At 39.6% G+C, this 23,755-nt stretch overlaps 1 protein-coding gene across 5 annotated transcripts in view; it reads right to left on the reverse strand.

Annotated features, from left to right (window-relative positions):
* Nucleotides 1-2,712: 2,712 nt before the first annotated feature.
* Nucleotides 2,713-23,755, reverse strand: part of MYOT (myotilin) — a 33,829-nt gene continuing 12,786 nt past the window's right edge. Inside the window, exons 1-10 of one of the 5 annotated variants that reach the window (XM_084779969.1) lie at nucleotides 19,814-19,941; nucleotides 16,590-17,101; nucleotides 12,474-12,648; nucleotides 11,539-11,640; nucleotides 9,556-9,602; nucleotides 8,904-9,036; nucleotides 7,771-7,978; nucleotides 4,216-4,381; nucleotides 3,567-3,700; nucleotides 2,713-3,382 (exon numbers count right to left, since the gene is read on the reverse strand). In XM_084779969.1, coding sequence (XP_084636095.1) covers nucleotides 3,210-3,382; nucleotides 3,567-3,700; nucleotides 4,216-4,381; nucleotides 7,771-7,978; nucleotides 8,904-9,036; nucleotides 9,556-9,602; nucleotides 11,539-11,640; nucleotides 12,474-12,648; nucleotides 16,590-16,942 — 1,491 coding nt within the window. In that variant the 5' untranslated portion in view covers nucleotides 16,943-17,101; nucleotides 19,814-19,941 and the 3' untranslated portion in view covers nucleotides 2,713-3,209. Of the gene's footprint in view, nucleotides 3,383-3,566; nucleotides 3,701-4,215; nucleotides 4,382-7,770; nucleotides 7,979-8,903; nucleotides 9,037-9,555; nucleotides 9,606-11,538; nucleotides 11,641-12,473; nucleotides 12,649-16,589; nucleotides 17,102-19,813; nucleotides 19,942-23,755 lie in introns of those variants that run through there. The other 4 variants (XM_084779965.1, XM_084779967.1, XM_084779968.1 and 1 more) reach the window with 4 other exon arrangements.

The raw sequence follows: 23,755 nt of genomic DNA on the forward strand, positions 1-23,755 counted from the left end.
TCACACGTCTCATTAGATCTTCATCTCTGTCAGGCAGGTTATAGAATGTTCTTATTCAAAGAGTTTCCCTGTGATATATATTTGTAATTGATAAGTATGCATGTCTGTAGGTTGGTAAGGCCAAATAGCTCCCAACCACTCAGCCCCTTCCTAAAGGCCCTCTTCTTAACATTACCTCATTGGGGGCCAAGTTCCTAGGCCATAAAGTCTAGGGAAAAATACAAACTACAGCAGTCAGGAGTAAATGCTATAAAGAAATATAAAGTATACTTTCCCTTTTATTAAAGGATAGCCTTTTACTCAGAAAATAAAATATAGAGAAAAGGTAAATGCTGGGGCTGGAGAGATGGCCCAGGAGTTACGAGCTCTAACTGCTCTGCCAGAGGACCATGGTTCAGTTCCCAGCACTCACATGGCATCTCCCAACTGTCTGTAACTCTAGTTCCCGGGGACTCAACGTCCTCACACAGACATACACGCAGGCAAAACAGCAATGCACATAAAATATAATTAAATCCTTTTAAAAAATGTAATTATGTTCTCTTCATATTTCACATGTTTAGAGACTGACCTCCTACTTAGTTATTCCTGCCATAGCTTTGGTTTAAGGAGTGTTCCCTCCTTATATACAAATGCCCTTGGTTAAGGACACACCTAATGAGTACATTTCAGACTCTTCAGAAGGCAGATCTTATGAAGCAAGTGAGGGTAAGAGCAGAAGGGTTCCTGTCCCCAGGGAAGAAAAGGGCCTGAAGAAGATTGTAAATGCCCAAGTAAACTCTTCAATTCATTTAGGAAGTGCATGCTAGCTGGCATGTTCATGGCCTAACAAAATGCATGCCGGGAGAACGTAGGTGTCATATAATGGTGGTCTGCCTCTTGTCATCTAGGCATCACCTTCTGACTTGGGGCTTCTGTTTGGGGATGGTCTGATGTATTTTGATGCTAATTACTGCTTGCTGTCTCTGTGACCCATCTTTTGATTAATAAAAAGCCATCCCACCTGGGCAGGGCAAAGGAGATGGGTGGGGCTTGGGGGGAAAGAGAGAGGACTCCTGGGAAGAAGAAAGAAAGATTACCATGAGGAGGAAGGAGGAAGACCGGAGGAGAAGGAGAAGGCCGGGTTAGATGGAGGAGAAACACATGGCCTGTGTGGATGGAGAATCTGTCCCAGATGAAGAACATTAACAAGTATTTGGGATTATGGATGGGAAGTAGCTTGATAGAAATTTGTAGAAGCAGATGGCATGGGATTGAGGCAGGGATCCCATACCTGCCCTACTATGGAAAGTAGTTTAGAGGATTGATATCTGCCCTGCCCCAGGTTAACTAAGGCTATTTTAAAATATAACAAGTGTCAGTGTCATAATTGATTGCAAGCCGGGCATACTGACCATCCAGAAAATACAGATAATTTAAAAACAATAGGCTTTAAAGTCATAATAACTAATTATAATGGTCTTATATTTCTTAAATACTACTAACATTTAGTGTATGTTTAATTTCATTTTCAGCTATAGTCAGAGGAAACCAAAGCGCTAAGAGACGAAACAATTTACCCCAAAGTCGAAGCGAAGTCCATGGATGCCAAGCCCACATGCTTTGCAGTGAGGCCTTGCTGTCCCTGCTACTTTGCAGCATCTGGTTGCTTTTGAGAGTTGTTGCTGGGGCAGCAACATAGCTCAGCACATTTAAACCTGACAACATGAGTGACATCTCTGGGACTTACATGGGAGGAGGAGGGAACCACCTCCTGCTAAGTTGTCCACTGACCCCCACATGTGTCCTCCTATCCATTAACACACTAAGAGTCAGAAGCAGTTATATGAGCAGTGGCCATTACAGTAGCTGACAGAGTCCTGGGACTCAGACCAACATCTTGTCCAGAAACTTTGCAAACTATAGAAAAGATCAATACCGCTGCTGCTGCTGCTACTACTACTATTACTACTACTACTTCTACTATTACTACTACTAATAATAACAATAACAATAATAATAATTGTGAATTAAGGAAGCTTAAACCTACCAGTATGGATTCTTACAGCTGTAAAAGAGGAAACTAAAGTGGAATTCTGTCCAAAGTTCTCCAGGGTAGCCTATGTCGAATACCACTGAGCTGTTTGAAAGCAAGCATAAAGACACTTTTGTTACCGCCCTGAAAGAAGTGGAGAGTGGTGTGTATAAATGCTGTTTGCGCAGATGTAAAGCAAAACTAGACCACACAGGCAGCAAGTGTCAAGAACTGTCTCTCATCGAAGGAGCAGAAGAGGCCACGCAAAGGCCACCGCTGGTGGATTAGTGGCCCACGACAAAGAAACGGCCATTGTTGTTGCTTAAGATAGTTTCATGAAAGGATTTGTATCTTCCTGTGCTTGCACTGTCAGTGTGTCACAAAATTAGATGGTCTAACATAGCAAGTTATTTTGTTTGAAAAACACGTGAGGCCAAATATCCAAACAGTCTGGAAATGTACATTAAATATACAAAACTTAAAGATGACCTTTAGAGATGGTTCTCGTTCCGCTGAACTAGTTCTTTTGGGTCAACATAAAATCATAAACTAAGGAGTATGACTGATGTTACTATGGCTGCCTTTGAAGTGTAAGTCATGGAAGGCATTTTCAGAAGGAAAATGTGTGTTGGATTATTTTATTCACAGTTTTTTTTTCCCCTGAGAGTTGTTTCACATACAAAACCCACACGTCTGAGCAGGAAGAGCATTCTAGACTCTCATGATGATGAGACCAGCCTGCTTTAACTATTTGAATTTTATTTTTTTGACATGAAATTGTGGAACACTCAGATAAGCTGTATCACATTAGTATTCCTACAAGAGAAAACAGGTAAATACAGTTGTGTTAAGCAATACCCATAAACTTTAACGCAAGCATCAGCGGTGTTTAAAATGTTGCTGGTTCACAACTCGTAGTTGTTAAATATGTATGGCTTAAGTGTTAAGACACTGTATCTTAAGACAGCCTCTTACAATACAAACCTCTGTACTCAGTTTTGCTGTTGGCTTCACAGGTAAGAAGCAGGGACAGGCTGAGTCAGAGTCAGGCTAAATAACATCATAAATGCTTGTTAGTTATACCCTCTAAGTAAAGCCACAATCTGTTAATAGAGCCATAGATTTTTTTCCCCCTATAACATCATCAGAAATATTGGTAATAGTGAAGTTGTGTTTTCCACTGTGGACAAAACTATTAAAGTTCTTCACTTTCGTAGAGTCCAGATTGAGCTGCCAACCGCTGAAACTCTCCTTCAGGGTTAAAAGCTTGTTTCACATCCAAACCTTTCCCGTTTAGAGCTAAGTACTTGCTGAAAGTTGGTCGAACACGCAGCTGCTTCGGAGCTGGGGGCGTTTGGTTTGGGCGGGCTGAAACGAATAAAAAAAAAAAAATCAATTCAGAAAAGTAGTTTACAATGTACCAGCTGAATTTAATAGTCCCTGACAGATAAGGTGTGGAAGTGATCGCGGAGGAAACTCCGCCATGCATCACACAATGCTGAGCCTGGCGTCTCTCAGCTTCCTGGTTAAACTGGGCTGCGCTGGGACATACCTGTGACATCTAATCGTGTGTTACACGTGGTCACGCCAGCTTCGTTGACTGCTGACACAGTATACCAGCCAGCGTCCTTCTTGTTTACATCTTTTATCAGCAGAGTTACTCTTCCAGCGTTATCATGATATAAACTGGAAAGAAACAGACAAAAACTAAGGGACGGGAAGTAAAATCCTTTGCTTTCAGGTGAAAGTTTAAGTGATGTTGCTGCCTCATAGAATCTAACTCATAAGAAAGGGCTGTTAAAAATGTCAAGACTGTGCCTAACAAACGCCAAGCAGTTATTGATTTTTTTTCCCCAAAGGTAGATACCCCGCCTGTGAGGGGAGGTATAACTTGGTAGTAGACAATTTGCCTGGCAAGTACAAGAACCCCCTCCCCCACCCAGCAATTCCCTTTTAATCCTTTTTATGTCATTTATTTTCTGCAGCTATGTTTCTTCATTGCCAACAAAAGGTGAATTCTAGGCTCTTTTATGCCTTATTTTTTTTTTTTTTAGGATTACTTGAATCTGACTTCACTATGCACTTTTAAGAACAGACAACCCAAGATGACAATTGTATAATTTATACTTACAATGTGCATAAAAAGTATAACTAGATCCAGCCAGCCAACGTACACAGCGGTCAAGAACGTCTCCTCTCACCTTATCCGATCCGTGTTGAACTGGACCATTTCATTGTTCCTTTTCCAGAAGAGCTTCGGTGGAGGGATAGCTGAGATCTGGCATTCTAGCTTCACCGACTCTCCCTCAAAAACTTTCTTACTCTGTGGTTTGTAGATAAACATTGGTGCTCTTTTATGTTCTTTTGCTGGATATTGGTCAGAAATCAATAAAGACAATATTAAGCCAAATTAAAACATTATAAAAATTTGTATGCTAACATTGAAGCTTTTTCCAAAGAAACACGGGATTTTAAATGTTTTTCCCCCACTCTTAGATAACATATTATAACATACATTATTACTCTACTATACTTGGAGTTCTCAAAATGGAATATTACAATCTATTGAAGTGGTAACCATGTTTCATTAAAGACATAAGGCATTTCATCTACAGCGAGGCAGTATATGTAATGGGAAGAGAGACAAACAGCTATGATTCATGGCCCTGTTGGGGGATGCAACTTAGCAGTGAAAGATTAGTCCCACATGTGCAGGGCTGTGGGTTTGACCCTATAAAATGAAATCTCCATGAGCCATGTAAAATTGGAAAAAATTTGTTTAGTTTCTCTGGTCCTCAGTTTTATCTATTGCTAACTACCCTCTCCAAAACACCAAAAACCAAACAAACTCCAGGTTGTGGTGACAGATCTATCTACGAAAGAGGAGAGACTTTGAAAAATGATAATGACATGCAGATGTCAGTGATCATCAGCGCCACCTACAACAAGAGGAAATGGGAAATGCTGACTGAACACTGAAGCTGGCTCCTCTAGAGGAGAAATGAAGAGGGTGGATGGATTCTAGCCAGGGTCTCTTTCAAATGAAATAGAACATTTTTAAAAAAATGAAGCCACTGGCACAAATATGATTTACCTAAAGCTTAATAGCACGGGGTGTGTGTGTGTGTGTGTGTGTGTGTGTGTGTGTGTGTGTGTGTGTACTGGGTGCACATGTGCATATGTGTTTTATTCCCAGCTCATTCCCTGTTTGCTCTGCTTGTGGTCCCTAAGTCTGTAGTATGATCTTAAAAATCTTTCATTGATGTAGGCAGATTATAAGCCTAGGAACATTGTCTATCCTTTAACCCAATCAGGCTTTTATATCACAAACAATGATTCATTAAATATTTCTTGTGAGATAATACCATAGCTTAATGCATTAAATATGGTACATTTGAAGTACTTAAATTGTAAAAATTTTAAAAAACGGCTATGAGTTTTTATAGAGCTATGCTTCCATAGTGTTAGGTGACAGTTTGTCAGACCCTATTTTCCCAAAGACATAGGCACTTTGTTAAGGGGGTGGTGGTGGTGGTTACAATTGGATGCCACTTTCCTAAAAAATTATCACCTACTCTTCACTTTTCAAGTAGGAATTTACATTATGACAGTGTATGACAATTCTGTACCAGTATGACTCAGGATGGCTACATTGCAGACTAGAGAGCAGATAAATTATTAGATTTCTACTTTGAAATCCTCTTCTAGTTATATCAACAAATGCTTATACTATCTTCTTTGCTCCCTCTAAAATTATATATCATTCTCTCTGCCAATTCTTGCTCAGCCATGCTCCTTTCTGCTCTATTCACAATAGCTAAGAAATGGAAACAACCTAAATGTCCTTCAGGTGACAAATGGATAATGTATACATATACATTATGACATAGTATTCATGGAAGGGAAAGTAATAATGATATCTGCAGATAAATGGATGGAAATTAAAAGATATATTATGTGGGGTAACCCAGACCCAGAAAAAAAAACTTAGTATATTATCTCTCATATGTGATTCCTGGATCCAGATCTTAAGATGTGAGTAGTAACTGCAGAAATCAGAAAAGTAAAACAAATAAAAACAAAACACTATGGGGGAGGGGCCAAGGAAGCCCTAGAGAGGGGAAATAGCAGGATTCAAGTGGTTGAAAACCTCCTTCCCAGGACTAGCTTTCATAGTACCGAAGGGAACTATACTAACTGGCAAAGGGTGAAGTAGTCAACAGTTCTACCTGGCTCTGATAAACAATGACCAGCACTGCAAGATCTACCTAAAGGCGCAATAATGGCCCTCATTTTGTTGGCAGTAACCAACAGTTCTCTGACTAAACTTAGCACTGACTCAAGGGGAAGGAAACCACACCTGGTACTGGAAACCTAGCCAGCTTCCTGAGACTAGTGAGTTCATGGGGGATTAAAGGAAAACTTACTGCTGTCACTTTATTAGACCAGCAAAATTCCTTACTTCACTCTGAATACTCATCTCTTACACACACAAGTAAGTGTAGCTCTTACCCCTCATCAAAAAAGTTTCTCTTTGCAGGAGAGTGAAACCATAACAAAAACATACACCTGGTCAACGTATGAGAAACACTGACTGTGAGGTATGCAGCCTCATTGGATATATCTACAACACAACTCCTGCACCAAAAGCTTGGGAAACACTTCAGAAATGGGGGCGGGGGGCAGAAAGATTGCAAGAACCAGAGGAATGGGAAATCTGCTGTGAGGTTGTGTCTCACAGCACAGACTAGAAATATCCTTCAGCCATGACGCCTCAACAATATGGCTGCCTAAACAAGACCTGAACAAGGAGGACACCAATAGATAGGCTAATATGGGGGGGGGAACCTCACAGGGCTCCATCCTTTGATAAAGAACTACAGGTAACTGAAGTAGGGAGAACTGGTCTCAAGGGACGAGCCCCTAATCAGTTATAAAATGCCAAACGGTCAGCTCCAAATTATATACCAATAGCAATACTAACCAGACCCAGCAGAGGATCTATCTATCTATCTATCTATCTATCTATCTATCTATCTATCTATCTGTCTATGTATCTATCTATGTATCTATCTATGTATCTATCTATGTATCTATCTATGTATCTATCTATCGATCTATCATCTACAATAATCATAGAAAAAGAGGCCATAAGTTTGAGAGGATCAAGGGAGGGGCATAGGAAGGGCTAAAAGGGAAGAACATGGGAGGATGGGAGGGGCTAGAGGGAGAAAAGGGAAGGGGAAATGATGCAATTATATTTTAATGACAAGAGAGAGAGAGAGAGAGAGAGAGAGAGAGAGAGAGAGAGAGAGAGAGAGAGAGAGCGAGCAGTTTGAGCAAGCCCTAGGAAGCAAGACAGTAGTGAGCCGAGTCCTCCATGGCTTTGGCTTCTGTTTTTGCTTCTAGGTTCCAGTTTCTCCCTTGGCTCCCTTCAGTGGACTGTGACTTGGGATATGTAAAACAAACCTCTCATTCACTCGTCTCAAAATTGAATTAAAATAAAATTTTATTATTGTCTTATTACCTTTCAAAAAAAAAAAAAAAAGAACTAATGGTAAATATGTCATTCTAATTTCATTGTTTCCCCATAATTGTCTTTTTGTTGTTTTAAGTATAAACTGGTGTCGAACTAGATTCTGTAGGTGCCAACTTTAATTACGTAGTCCTCTGGGATTTCCTTTGAAACTATTTTCTTTCCTAATACTCTGCCTTTTCAGAGGTGCTGCCATTGAAGGGTCTCTCTGGAGGCTTACCCAGGACATCCAGCTGCACTGTGAAGGTGGCTTCCCCAGCTCTGTTCCTGGCTACGCAGGCATATGACCCTGCATCTGATGCTCTGACCACTTCGAAGATGAGCGAGTGAAAGCCCTTCTCAGACACTATCATTTTGTGCAGCTCATCTGATTGCACCGGTCTCCCATTTAGATACCATGACACATCAGGGGCTGGCAGTCCACTCACCTAAAAGCAAAATAGAGTAGTTTTCTATTTATGATTTTAACAGTTTCATCATCTGGATTTGTGGTTGAAAATGCAAAGCAGGAGTTACCATGTATTTATTATACATTTTTATTTTTAAATTAAAAACTGGAAGTTAATATATTGTTTTTTTGACTATTTCAGACTACATCTAATTCTTTCAAATACAGCCTCAGGCTCTTTAAAGACCTCTTTTAACTACTTTATCTAGAACATTAATTTTTGCTTTATGTCCCACAAGTAATATGGAAGCAATGACTGCCAGCCTACTTAAATGTGACACCAAGTGAAGTCTCACAGGACAAGTATGTGAGACTTTCAATTTAACAAATAGCTTTAGAAAACAGAACTCTTGAGCTGCAATTTTGTATATAAGCATTAGTTCTTTACATGTTTTTGTATAAAGACCTTTAACCTGAATAGCAACTCTCACTGATAAGGCATCTAGAAAAATATTATACAAGGAAGAGTTCTCAGCATTCAGATAATCCAAATGTAATACAGCCTCTTCTAAAAGTGATTAAGTACAGATGCTCCTGTGTGTGTGTGTGTGTGTGTGTGTGTGTGTGTGTGTGTGTGTGTGTGTGCCTTCAGTAGATCTGTTTACTCAGCTACTCTTCCTAACTTTATTGCATAACTATTTGTGGTTCCCATTTCACAGGTGCGAGGACAAAATACAAAGACGTTAAACAACGTGTTGAAGTATACACAGTTGGAAAGTGGCTCAGTTAGGATTTGCACGTGTGTCCACTCAGCTTCAGAATTTGTGTTTCTCTTCAGTGTACATGGTCTTTTTCAAGCTGTGAGACAAGCTGTAAAGTTGGGAAATGGAGCAGTATAGAAATGGAAAGGCGCATTTCCCCAAACACAGTATCTCATCGCCAACGTGCCCTTTAGAGGCTCTTACTTTGAAGTCCATTCTGCAGAACCTTCCCTCTTCCATCGACATGTTTTCTGGCACTTGAATGAAGCGTGGTGGGTAAAACTTCTCTTGGATGGCATCCTGGTCATTTGCCTCTGCTCTGGAGGATGATCTACTTCTACAAGAACAGTTTAGTAATGACTGTGCAGAACTGCCCTTGATTTTCCATTCACACAAGACAGTTTGGCCACCATGTTACCGAGTCCAGAGCCTCTGGTGTGGTCTGATGGCATGGTGACAATGGAGAGAGGTCGTAAGGGTGATGGATTCAGGGGCTTATTTCATCAATTTAAAAACATCTGGTACAAATTAAAGAACCATCTCCCTTTTAAATCCTTCGTTAAATTGAGCAATGTGAACCTCATGGTTAGTACTTGGTTTCCCTTCTTGTGACAAAGTTATCTAACATGGAAACATTGTCCTGACTATCGGACTAAAATGTTCTTTTAAAGACTCCTGTTAAAGTAGCCTGAAAAATTGACATACAATTTTTCATCATCATCTTTGATGTTAGAGAATCCACACTGTGTTTTGAGAGAGTATAGTAAACTGGACGGCTGTATGTACATATTATATTTTTAACGAAAATATTCTAGATGGCAAAATATATCTCTCTTTACAAATTAAGCAAAATTACCTTACTTGAGATGTAGGAACTTGCAGCCGCACATGCTCTGGGTTATGCTGCTTGAGATGAAAACAAATTGAGGAAGTTAACATGCAAATGAAGCAGAAAGAAGTAATCATAGTTGAGAGGGATGTTTCTAGTTTGGCTGTGATTGGCTCTGTATATCTACATTTAAAATGTAGCCGACTAACTGCCTGTTTCTTTAGTAGGAATCCCACAGAATTAATAAAATGGTTTCACAGGTGTGAGTTATGAAAATCAGCTGGGCCCAAACCTGATGGTAGGGTAGGTCACTTTTCAGAAGACTGTTTTATGATAAAAGATGATGTGTCCCTCTGGTGTTTGACATGGGGACACACAGTACAGGCTGTCCTTTAGCAAAGCAGGAATAGACATGAGGTCACTTGTGCTGGCAGTAGGCAGTGGGTATCAAGCTACTGCTGAGAAGTTCCACCAATAACAGTAAACACATATTAGACTGGAAAATACTTCCCCTTTTAGCTCATGGCATAAAATCTCATTGGACACCATGAAAAATACAGATAAAACCTCAAGAAAATTTGAAACATGTGTTATTTCTTGATTAATAAAAAATATTTACCTTTTATGACATATTGAGTGCCAGAAAATTATTTCTATTTGAGAATAAAGTTAGGAATCAATGAACATAATAATTGAATGAATTGATTACATATTTATTGTTTGTTTTGTATAAATGTTGCTGTAGTTGGCACAGGGAGATTGAAAAGAAGTAGAAAATATAGTTTAGCCCCAATACACTGAATATCTGCACAGAAAACCTGAACACAAACTATTTGGGATCAGTCTCTTTAGCCAATGAATTTTTGCTTTTTAAACACGCTATAAATTTTTGGCTAGTGTTAAGAGTCCTTAAATAAAATGTCAAAACAACTTATCAATTCAGCCAACAGTCTATTTTCTTTTTAGCAAAACTATCAAACTTAATACTTTAAGAAAACTCAAAATCTTCAAAATAAATTTTAAAAACCCTAACTCTAACTCTTAGTTTTAGCATATATGTTAAAAAATAATGGAGTTGTATTTTTGTTTATAGTTACACTGTAATTGGACAACATTTCTTATCACTTAGGATTAATGTTGGAGTGTGTAATACAGCAAGCTTTATCCTTTCTTGCTTTGTTATGTCTCTGCTGCTATCTTCTCATCCTGGTACTGTCACCTTCCTTTTAAACACTGCCATACATATTAAATATTTTGGTTTTTGACTAATTTCAACTAGTAGAGATGGAGCTGTCTTATTCTGGCTGTAACTGCCAATGCCATGACCAGAGTTCAACAGGGAAGAAGCTTCATGTAAACTTGTTGAATGGGTGGATGAATGAATGAATGAATGAACACTTCCGTGTCTAAGATCTACTTCTTACATGCTCATTAGATTCTGCTCCATCCCTCTTAGTTGGCCTATTTGCCCTTAACAGAGACAAAAGCATTTTGTTCTTATTTCAACTTTATTTTCTCAATGAGCTCCCAGCTTCGTCTCTGTTGCTCATATCCTTGTAGACTATTTAAGAGGGCAGCTTATGGGGGGCAGGGGGAGGAAAAGGGTAACAACCCTTCAGTTTGCCTTTCCCACTGTGTCTTTGAGTTACCTGTTGTTATTTGGTGAAGCGCAAGTCTGTGTGTATCCACTGTATCATGAAGCTAACCCTCACCCTTTTCTTTTTTTGAAAATGAGCTTTTTAGAGATGTTATCCAATAGAGTCATTTTAGTAGTTTGTTCAGTAAAAGGTGTGTTTAAACTCAGAAGCATCACAAAAGGAAGTAGATCTGTAACCAATACAGTTTAAAACATTACAAATTACAAAAAGTGCCCCAAGATAGCCATAGTTGTGTGTCTCTATAGTCCCAGGTACTTAGCAAGCTGAGGAAAGAGCATCAATTAAGCCCAGCCTTAGGCCTGAAGATCCTGTCTCAAAAAGCAAAGGACACATATCAATCAGCTTAGATTACCTGTGGAGAGTCTTGGGCATCACTGTTCTGGGCTTGAAACACAGCAGCAGCATTCTGAGGTCCTAATAACCTGCGTGCCATCTTCTCCTCATAGGTCAGTCTCTAGAGGATAGTGGGGGGATTTATTAAGAGGCTTTTGAACAGGCACATCTCTAAAAAACACTACTCAGAACTTCAAACTGCAGTGCTAGTTTTTGAATCATATTTTCCATGTTTCCTAAACAGCCTTGTCGTCAAAGATGAGTGACTCATGCAATTGTATCTTAAGAGCTTATATAACAGTTACAGCTGGTTTTATTTGTCCATAAAAAATGTACACTAAAGTGAAAAAAATAGTTGAGTTGATAGTATTTTCTATTAGTTGCTTTGTAAGCAGACATTTTATGAGAAGGTAATGGTTATTTATTTATTTATTTATTTATTTACTTACTTATTAACTTATTGAGATAGGATTTCATGGAGCACAGGATTGCTTTGAAGTCATTATTTAGTGAAAGCTGACTTTTAACTCCTGATCCTCCTGCCTTCATTCTCTCAACTTCAAGAGCAAGAAGTGTACCAGGCCATTGAGTTTTTGAGACAATTATGTACGAGGCAAAGTTTTCATTGTATCATCTAGGACATTTGTTTTGTTTTGTTTTTCCTTCATACATTGACTACTGAAAACCAAAAGGTGGACTTCAATAAGGAATTGCAAGCAAATGTTCCTTTTTGAAAGAAGCAAATCTTATTTCCTGCTGCTTTTATGGGCATAGATCTATGAGAGACAGAAGTAAGTGTTTTGTGTGTAGAGTTGTCATGTAGTAAGTTATCAATCTTATGTTGGGCAAATGCTCTACCAGTGAGCTACAGCTTCAGCCTCAGAACCTTCTCATTGGAATCAGGTTTGTCAACAGTTTAATTGGTCTTTTGTAAGAAACAGATAGTTTGCCCACCTGATTCCCATTATGAAGAAGGGTGTCCTTGCATTTGAGCTTTCTCTCCAAATCTTGAATCAATGCTTCTTTTGATCCTTGGATTTCATGGTCAGGAGTCCTTGGAGTGGGGTTAGCATTTGTAGTTTGGGATGGCATGGCATTTACAGGTTGGCTAACCGAAGGTTGTTGATAGCTTAAAAAAAAAAAAAAGAAAGAAAAGAAAAGGATAGAACTATGTCCTTTCTGTAGGCCATCTTTAGACACATTGAATTTACCACATAGAATTTCTAGTGTTATTGAGAACACCAATGATCCTGATAATAGTCAAGAAGGATATAAAAACGGCCAATGCCTCTATCTTCTCTCTTGGCAGGACAAAACTGTAAAATGGGAGGAAGACTTTAGACACAAGGAGGACAGCTAGAAGAACTTGTCTAAAGAACGAGATGGTTAAAGGGAGCTTTTGGGTTCTTTCAATCTTATTGGTGACTTTCTCGTGTGATAGAGAAGTGGGCATTAAGCAGTTGTGTGCTTCAGCTGCCTCTCCTGGACTTGAGGAAGCTAATTTCTGTTTCTTCCCAGTAACCTGTGCTCTCATGCTATGGTTTGAAATTGATGGAGTGAAAGTCTTTAGACCAGGGAAATTGGTGAATGCCATTGATCATGGCTCCTTGCTGAAATGACTAGTACGCCTCTGGGCTTTTGTGACTATTCTACTGCCTCTCAATGGGACCTCTAGCTTTCTTATTAATTGTCACTGCCGCTTAATGTTCTACTCAAAATGACCCAAGCTGCTGCATAACAAGACAAAACAAGACAAGACAAGACAAAACAAAACAAAAAACCCTTTAAAGTAATGATTCCTTCAGCATTGCGAAATTGATTTGTTCTTTTTTTGCGTAGGGAAAGAAAGGAATATCAGAGGAAGATAGAGTATAAAATACTACTTTCAAAAAGAATTTGGAAAAAATACCACCAATCTAAAAATAAATTGAAAAGTTCAAATTATTATATCCTATTCTGCTCCTACATGTTTATTTAAGGTCCCAGGAGCCCTCTGAGGTGCAGCCATTGAGGATCCTCCATTTCTAGCTGTGGTGGGGCTCAAACTTTTCCTAATATTTTACATTGTTTTAACTTGGTTTGCTGATTTGGAACCCTCCCTGGGAAAATCTGTACCATTCTAGTTAGTATGGGGAAACTGGCCACTGCTCTATCTGATGAATATTTTATGATGCTCATGATAAAAGTTCCCTAGTCACCAAGATCCAGATGAGATCACATTCATAAAATGGCTTGTGATTTCAGAGGAAATGAAGACTGGGTGGAGCCAGGGTCTTCCCATTGTGGGCTGGGGGACCTGGTGATAATGCCAAGGTCGAATGTAAACAAAGTGCTGAATAACAGGTGCCAAACTCATCACTGTGCCACTTTATGTCCACCAATATAAAACAAGGGGATGGGAGATACTGCCAGCTGGGTACAGGGATTTTAAAAATTATTATTGTAGTCAAGATATACAGGACTTTTCTGTGTAATCCTGGCTGTCCTGGAACTCACTATGTAAACCAGGCTGGTCTCAAACTCAGAGCGTCACCTGCCTCTGCCTTCCAAATGCTGGGATTAAAGGCCTGTGCCACCACTGCCCGATGGTCTATATAAATTCCTAATTAAAGTCTGATTTGTTCAAAAAAGTAAATAGTTAAATCAATCAAATATGTAGGTAAATGGTGAGCTCCATCCCTCAATTAACTTCCTGGGCCAAAGTGACAGAATTTCCTTGGCTGTTTAGTATTCCTACAGTGCATCCAGTGACAATTGCCTAGAACGACTTTAAATTCTAAACTCCCATCTGGCTGAGAGCAACACGTGCTTGGCTAAGTGAAGTAGAATTAGCTAATTCTGTTCTCATTACTGTATTTCACAGAAAGCCTGGGAAATTGTTAACAATAGCAAGCCGAAGACCCACAAGATAGCCTTAGTTGATGCATTACTCACTCTCATTGTCCACACATTTGATGGCACGTGTACTAGACTTCAAACCTGTTCTTATAAACTAGTGTTGAGTTTTAATACTGCCTTATAGGTCTTTCACTTATTACTTTTAATACAGGATTAATTACTGATAATCCTGATTATTAAACATGCCGCAGCTCAGAAAACTGGATTACGCAGCAAGCTATTTGCTGACAGCAAGCTCCTTGGAAGGAATACTTAGAATTAGAAAATTCCCCTCACTTTCCACTGTGTGGTTTGATCAACTGCTTAAACTCTGCCTAAGGACTTCCTACCATTGAGAAGAAAGAAAAAAAAAAAAAGCTTTCAAGTGTCTTTAGGTCAGAACCTGAGGTATTATTTTAGAAGACGGAGCAATCCTGAGCCCGTCATAACAATGAGACGGTTGTGCACAAATGTTCAAAGGGCCAGGACTTTCCACCCCGCACAGCTGGACTCAGAATGGGTATCAAGAAGCAATGGCGAGATTAGAAGAGTTATCAACAGTTGCTCAAAATGGAACAGCTAAAGCTGGACCTTTGATCTCTGGTTTGGGGACCTCCTAGGCTTGCTTTCTTAGTCTCTATTTTTGCCTCTGAGCCTGGTATGTGGTTGAAGCTCTGTGAATATTTGTTTGGTATCTTTTTTTTTCCTGAGCAGAATTAGAATAGAATTGAAAGGCTTTCCTATGGAAAATATTATAGTCAGAGTAGGTCATATATTTATAGTCCTAATATAAGAGACTTGGCAATACTCAGAAGTTACATGAAAAATCATATCAATAATTGAGTATGAAATGAATACAGCGGGAATTTGTGTGGAGTGGGGGAAGGAGACGGTCTTCTGAGATGTTAAGTCAAGACCCTGAGAGTGATATATCTGAGTCAGGAAGCTTGGTCATTAGCCATTAAATATAATTCTGTTTAATACGTGTAGGATTCCAACATATTTTTGAGTGTCCTGATTTTTATTCTTAAAAGTAGAGAATAGGTTACACACTACAAGATGGATTGTTGCAGTCAGTTCAGCTGCTTTTCAGAATTTCAACCAATGCTATATTTTTTTTTTAAGAAAAACTAGCACAGCTGTCTTATTTGCTGAACACTCCCATCATCTATGTAAGTAGAATGTGTGAGTATTAAGACTTGATACCTGCTCTTATCTATAGGCTAATATTGTACTTCTACACTGCTCTATGGATTCTTCGTCTGTTCCACAGCAAACAAATCTCTAGAGAAGACAGAAGAATTAGCAAGAGTTCCAGTAGGACTCCAAGAAGATATGGCCCACCCGACAATGCTTGAGATGCCTCTGCTTTAATCTCTGGTCTTCTCACTAGCCAAGAACCATGAAAACTGATAGCCCTAAATTTAAATAAGTACAAAGTATTCAGTTCGTGTTTTAAAAAAAGCTCAGCTCCACATGGTGCTCTTCCTTAGGCCAACTTCTCCCAGGACAGTCTCTGGCTGAGGAAATAAAGCTCCGGCTTGCATAAGGCTTTAGATATTTGCTCCTGGATTCAGACCACCTGGCAAAGTTCTACAATTCTACCTTAAAGCCACAAGACTTCATTTCTTCTAGTCTCCTGTCTGATCCCAGCAAGGACAGTTTATACAAGTGACCAACCATCTTAGTTCCAGACTGATAAAACGTGTTAATTCTAAATTATATTAGCCAAGTGGATAGTCAGGATTAGAAGGAGAAATGAGTAGGAAGAAAAGACTATAACTGAGAAGAAACTTAATAGCCTTTCACTTAGGAGGGAGGAAATCCTATCCACAGAGGAGCAGACAGGTGCTCCACATCCCAGCCAAGCCAGACCTCAGAGGAATTAAATTTGCAGTAAGAGGAACTTAGCTTAGAGCTAAGAAGAAAGCTCACTGTTCCCTGGTATGTTAGAAATCTATTTTTCATACTTTCTGAAGATGAAAAGTAATAGGGACACAATTGTGCAGGATTTATGGGTAACGAGTTCTGTTCAGTCTGGACACTGGAGAATTCGTTAGACGAGTTCTTACTGCCTGTATCCTGGCTCTAATGACACTGAAGCTCACGCTATCGTTTTGTGCTCTAAAGAGTAACAGCAGCACACCCTCAGATAAAGCTCACAGCACATGCAGTGTACACAGATTCACTTACTTGGAGTCCACGGTGGACGGGATCTTGCTGTTACTGTAATCAGGGTGAGACGGTAATATAGAACTGAGGAAGCTGGCTGGCGACTGGTTATAGGCAGTGGTAACCTTTTGGCCTGGGTTGGGGCCAGCAAGCTGCTGGGATGCAGGGTAAGCGGAGGACGACACGGTGATGTGAGAGCTCACTGTGGAGGAGGCGGAAAACCTCTGCTCTGTGCACTGGCGGGGCTGGATGACGATGGAAGACTGTTTGGTCTGGCCAGGGAAGCTGGAGACTTCCGGTCCTGGAGGCTGCAGCCTGGAGCCACACGGATTTTGGGACTGAATGAAATGTTTTGGACGTTCGTAGTTAAACATGCTTAGTTGGTATGTGGAAGATAGATTTGCTCCCGGAACGTCCTGATCGTAGGGCTGGAATTACAGAAGGTTGGAGCAAGTCAGAAGCAACCTTAGTCTGGCCCTCCTTGAGAACACTGTACTCCTGGGGTTGGTGGGTTTTCTTGAAGAATACTGTTTCTGAAAGGGTGAGAAATAATTAAGTTGCAAGCTTTGTCTAAACCATATTGTTTATTTGTCCTTGACGGCAAAAGCTTACGCGCTTTCAGGGGGTCGTGTCAAGGTAAAGTTTTACTTGCTTCTACCTTCTCTCTTTACCTGCATCTTTTCCCAGGTGACTTCCCCTTAGAACAGTGGTTCTCAACCTTCCAAATGAGGTGAACCCTTTACTACATACAATTCCTCATCTTACTGTAACCCCCCCACCATAAAGTTATTACCGTTGCTATTTTGTAACTTTAATTTTGCTTCTGTTATGATAATGTAAATATCTGTGTTTTCTGATAGTCTTAGGTGACCCCTGTGAAAGAGTCATTAGCCCCCCTCCAGGGGGTCGTGACCCACAGGTTGAGAACCACTGGCTTAGCCCATCTAGAAATAATTCAGTGTGTTCATCTCAGGGTGAAAGCACGTTATATAGAGGTTTCAAGATATACACCACAGATTTTTTCCAAGGCGCTATTTTTGATAAGAATTTTTTTTTTCTGATGCCACTGAATGTGATAGCTCTATAAGCCTCACGATTACCTTTCATCCAGACATTGCAGTTCCCTTAACCTCAGAGATGTGAATCTTTAAAATCAGCAGCAGTTCATACACATCAGTCTTTATAAAGACACATTCTTCTTATTTCCCCATCAGAGTAGATTAATATCCCTTTTGACACAGCAGTTAACATTGCTTTAATGTCTATTCACCTTTTCTCTATTTCAAAAAAGAGGATGAACATCCAATTTATTATGGACAATTTTGAGTTGATGTTTACTATTACAACCCACTGCCCATTTTTCTCTCCTCTTGATTCCATATTGGTCATACTCCTGAAGTAGATGGTAGTTAGGGACTGACTGTAGTAATATTTATTACAGACTGCATTTGCAAGGCCGGATGCCATTTTTCCTGTTGTATTTAGGTTATACTTTCTAGTGATTGATCTTAGTGGTTTCTTAACTATCTAGTTTATTTTATTTGTTTAATATGTATTTTAGGCAAGTACTGAAATCATTATAGTTTCTTTTACTTGTTATTTTCAATAGCAATTAGTAAGCATAGACATAAGCAATACACCCATGAAACTGGCCTTCTCAATAAAGGAAAGATGGTGCTATTTCTATTATTCATCTCTGGAATGAGTGGCCTTTCTGTTTTCCTGCAGCAGGTCCTATCCTGCCCCCCTGCAGTGTGCTGTTAAAATCCACCCTGAGGGTTATCTGTGCCTCTATTTTTTCCCCATTCCCATATTAAATAAAGACCAGAGCATTGCACACAGCAATGGGTCCTAGAAATTACTGTAATTCCCACTGTTTTTTATTCAAAATATCAGATTATTTAGTTGAAAATATATTATTTGCTTCACATACTATAAACTCAGAAATCTTTATAAATCAAATGTTTAGCTGCAAAGTTTACCAAATTGTTTATCCATTGAAACTATATGCCTTCTAATTATTCACATTACAAGCTGGAGGAAAATACTGTTTGTGACTCATCCAGACCAAGTCACCTCATCCTAAGGTTTTGCTAGCAGGTAGAGATAAGTTAATAGCGGCAAGAACAAAGCTGCAGGGAAACTGCATAAGAAAAGGCACTGATGAGAAAGAACTCTTGAAAAGATATGTATCCCCGAATTTCAAATTTATGAACTCAAATTTTTCCAACCAGAGTGCATTGGAAAAATGAGCTACATGAGGCCTTTTTAATTGTCAGGGAGAAAGTTCTGGAGGGTGGGGGCACTTCAGTAGAAACTGTTGTCTCCTGAAACAAAAAGACAGCTGTTTTGTTTTTTGTTTTTTTGTCTTTTTATAGTGATGGTTCTCTTTGCTGAATCTAGAGTTTGGCTCTTCCTTTTCTTTCTGGCCAGGACAGTTATTTAGGCTCATTCCCAACAGCAGGTGACCAGTTGTTTAAGACCCAGGCTGGAGATAATCTCCAAAAAGGGCTTCCCAGGTTCTTAAAAACGTTTCAGGATGTCAACTGTCTTAATCATTTTGGTATTTGTCTCTTTAGTTAATAAGAATGTATTTTTACAGCTCAGGTACAGTTGCACTATTTCAAAAGTTTTATTCTCACCGCAACATTCTATACAGAGACTATGTAAAGCTCATGAAGCCATATGGTTCCCCAATTTCACTTCTCCTCTGAGGTGACGCTTCCACAGTTTAGCTCTATGTTAGATTCTAACACAGTGCTCTTCATTCCTACTAATGATATGTCAATTTTAAATACTATAAATAAAACATTCTGCCATATCATATTGTGAAATGACACTTTAGAAATTCTTAATTTAATAGTTAATATTTGCTAAGATTAACCGTTAAAAAACCCCTCCGGTAAAGCATAGACTTTCACAAAAGACTTGATTGAGGCCACAGTACAGAGACACAATTACAGTCAGGTCAAATGAACCCTCTCAAGGAAAAGTAATGCTTTAAAATGAAGAGCAGAAATTCTTTGCCTGTGTCCTCTGCACAAGCCTTCCAGTGTCAGTGGACTGAGTAGGTTCCTTTCTCTTTAAAACTTGTATGACACTGTTATAATATTGTAACTGTCAAGTTTCTCTCCCTCTCTTTTTAAAATCCAAACATCACTTTTGTACATACTCCTCTGATTAGAATTAAAAAAAAAAAAAAAACCCAAAACTCAAACCATAGCACAAATAAGGAAGGGACTTACCCTTAGCTCCGAGGGGCCCAGCTCTCTCAATGCACTACTGAAGAGAGGGGAGCAGCATCTCCTTGCTCAGGCTAGTGTGGCTCTGAGCTTACTGTCACAGTGCCTTGACTTTTATCAGCTGCCACACAGTGACATCTGATGTGCTTCCTGCCCATCTACCTATGCTGGCATGTCAAAGTAAGAGTCCACAATCTAAACAATATCTCAGATGACTGGGTGTTATTTCAGGAGTGGGATTACATGAGCTTCTCTCGCGGGCCTTTTTATTTTAGATACGAATTTCGACTATAAGTTAGCAAGCTCATATAGGGTGAAGGTGGGACACTGCAAAAAGGGGGACAGTGGAAGAAAACTTGACTTTTACATGTATTCATGTAGGGGTTTAGAGTTGTCCCCACTGAGGAGACAAGGGTACAGGGAAAGAAGGCTGAGGCTGAGTTTTCCTTCTCTAGTGAGAGACCAGTGGTGGGGGAGGACTACCCATTTATTTGTGCATCACCCTGCATGTGAGACTTTCTCTTTTTTCACTTGTTTAATAAGAGTGGGGGTGGAGTCTGATTCAAACAAGTGCATTTCAGGAGGAGGTGTGGTCAGCACACTTGCCAGACAATGGAGTCAGGCTGGCATCTCACCAAAGGTAGACAGATGGAAAGCGTCATTTAGTTCAGCAAGTTTTTTGACTCTGCCTGGCATAGGTCCCAGAGACCTAGCACTTTTATTTGCAGAGAGCTTTAAAGCCCTTAAACAAGCAAACAAATAAGATTAAGTCTGTCAATGCTTTCTTGTCCGATCTCACTTTATACTGAATACAATTTCCTTCCTTCCTTCCTTCCTTCCTTCCTTCCTTCCTTCCTTCCTCCCTCCCTCCCTCCCTTCCTCCCTTTCTTCCTTCCTTCTCTCTCTCTTCCTTCCTTCCTTCTTTAGACATGTAAATAACTACAGAAGAAACAATCTTCAGCAGAGATGGTGCAATGATTTAGGTGTCCTGAGGATCAGGTCAATCAATTAGGGTCGTTTTCTTTCAATGGCTTCCATTTTCCTAATTCACAGATAGGCACTCAAAATTTTGTTTTAATTAACATGTGCCTTAGGGTTCAACAAATATGTGTTGGACAAATGTGAGTCATATAAAATACTTCCTAATAGCCAAGATTAATATTTAGTACCTACAGCCCCAGTTACTTAGGAGGATGAAATGAGAAGATTGCTTGGAGGTCACTTACAAAGCGAAGTGAGAAATGGTAAACAAACAAACAAACAAACAGAAAATAAAAAAAACACCACCAACAACAAATGCCTATCTACAACTGACCACACCCATGTGCCTTGATCTGCTCTTTAAAAAAAAAACTGGTCAATCTCTGTCTCAGGACACAGCCTGAGACATGTGCTGAGATTGGTATGGAAGAGTGGGAGAAGATGGAAGGACCCTGGAAGGTTCAGGAGCCCCACAGGGAGACCATTACAGCTGGGAGATCTGTACTCAGGGGGGCCTACACAAACTGCTGCACCAACCAAGGACAACACATGCAAAGAACCTAACCCATTCCCCGCCCCCCCCCCCCCCCCCCGTTCAGATATAGCCAATGGACAGATCACTTTTCATGGGTGGGGGGAGAGAAGAAGGTGGGAGCAGGGACTGCCTCTAACATGAATCTTGAGATTTGACCTCTTCCCCCTGGCAGAGAGGCCATGTGGGAACACAAATGAAGGGAATGCATGCTATTGGGATGAGACCTGATAGGCTGCAGTCAGCCAGTGGGGGAAGTGGGCCCCCCTCCCCCTGTCAGAGGTCTAGGGAAGGGGAATATGGTGGAAGAGGGAGGGAGGGAGGGAACAGGAAGATAAGAGTGAGGGGATAAAAACCGGATGTGGATAAATTATAATAAAACATTTAATAAAAAAAAGAAAGAAAAGTATGGCAGATTTGATGAGTAGGTGGTTGCCTACAAAGTCTTATTTCAGGAATCTCCCAAAATATTCAAGCACACCTGTTATTTGATATCTCAAATTCTTTCAAGAGAGACAAAGCCTTTCAACTCAAAGTATCAAGACTTAAAAATGTGAGTGACATAAAAATAGGAAGAGCCAGGATACACAGCATCTTTTGTGGGAGGTTATTTTAAGCGTCTTAAACAGGCTATGGATGGTTGACATTTGACTCTGCCTGAGAAAAAAATTGGTATAGACAGGGAAGAGGAGCTATTACATTTGAGGTGTTTCAGAGTTAAAGTTTGAGATATACCTTATCAACCAAGTGCATAAGATGTCAAGAACAGACACCTATCTCCCCAGTTTTGCACAAAGTCGTTTCTACTGAACTATAGCTGAACAGGAATTTTAGCCCCATGTAGCCTCTGTCCTTCAAACTGTGCCTGTTCTTGTGGCTAGGTATTTGTAAGACATAATACATGGGATAACCTCAATGACTCAAGAGAAAAACTTCATCCTACATTAGAAGATTAAGGGATAATTTAGAAAGAGTAAGTATATTGGATAGTTATATGACAACTTGACACAAGTCGTCTGAGAGGAGGAACCCTTGACTGAGAAAAAGCCTCCCTAAGGCTGTAGGCAAGCCTATAAGGGCATCTTCTAAATTAGTGATTGATTCGGGGAGGGTCCCACCCATTGTGGGTAGCACCATCCCTGGGTTAGTGGCACAGATGTAGGCTCCTTCTAAAGATGTACATATCTTCATTAAAAGAACAAAACAAAACAAAACAAAACAAACAGTTAGACCTGGTGTACTGAAGAGGCAAGCTCTATTTATTTGTGGGTTTTCTACTGCACACAGCACATACAGTTCCAGGCTCATTCATTTATCTCTGGCTCTTACAATCTTTCAACCCTCTCATCAGTGATGTTCTCTGAGCCTTAGGGGCAGGAGTTATGCTGTAGATTTGTGTAAGTCTCTGGGTAGTATGTACATGTGAGGTCAGGTATTCATGGAGGTCATAGATATCAGGTGTCCCTGGAGCTGGAGTTACAGGTAGTTGCAAATTGCATATTATGGGTGCTTGGAACCAAACTTGATTCCTCTGAAAGTATTCATGTTCTTTCTTAATGACTGAACCATTTCTCCAAAAAAAAAAAAAAAAAATATATATATATATATATATATATATATATATATATCATATTCCTATGTAAGAAAGCCATGTTGCTGCCTAAGCATTATGAGGAGATATCCATTCAGCATTTACTGAACAAGATTTTTGTATTTCTGAGTTGTAAAATAAGGATTGCAGGGCCTGAGGGTAGATCTAACCAGAGCATAGTAATGTGTTTTACTAGCACATTTTACTAGATTCTGTCCCCAGTATTTCATATGGAATTTTGCAAGCTGAGTGTGGTGGTACAAGCCTATAATTACAGCTCTTGGGAGGTGAGCAGAAGTATCAGGAGGTCAGCTATGTGTGAATTGGAGGCCAGCCTGGGCCTCATGAGATTCTATCTCAATGTGGAACACAACAGAACACAACACAACAGAACACAACACAACACACCAGAACAAAACAGAATAAGAGATTATGGCAATATCTGCAAATCAAGAATAAATAAAGAATTGTTTAAAAACCATAAACCCAGACTTTAGCATAAGGAAGATCTTAGATCATAATACGTGTTGCCTTCTCATAGTTAACTATTTTTCAGGAAAGTTAAGCAATAAAATACCTACAAAGTTGTGCATCCATTTTATTTTACTCCTTAAGAAATAAGTTTGTTTTGTATTTTTTTGTTGATATTTGAAGAGGTTATTAAACATAATTTGGATAATTAAATTAAAAATAAACATTTCTTTTTACAGTAATTAAATTTGTAACTCAGCTCAGTGCTATGGCATGTTCTGGAAATAAGTCACAAGTGACTGAGGCAGGAAGGTCATCTGAATGAGGCAACAATCAAGATCTTTTGATAAAACACACTGAGAAGCCCACT

The sequence above is a fragment of the Acomys minous genome, assembly GCF_964271855.1.
Source record: "Acomys minous genome assembly, chromosome: 4".
In the NCBI taxonomy this organism is placed as follows: Eukaryota; Metazoa; Chordata; class Mammalia; order Rodentia; family Muridae; genus Acomys; species Acomys minous.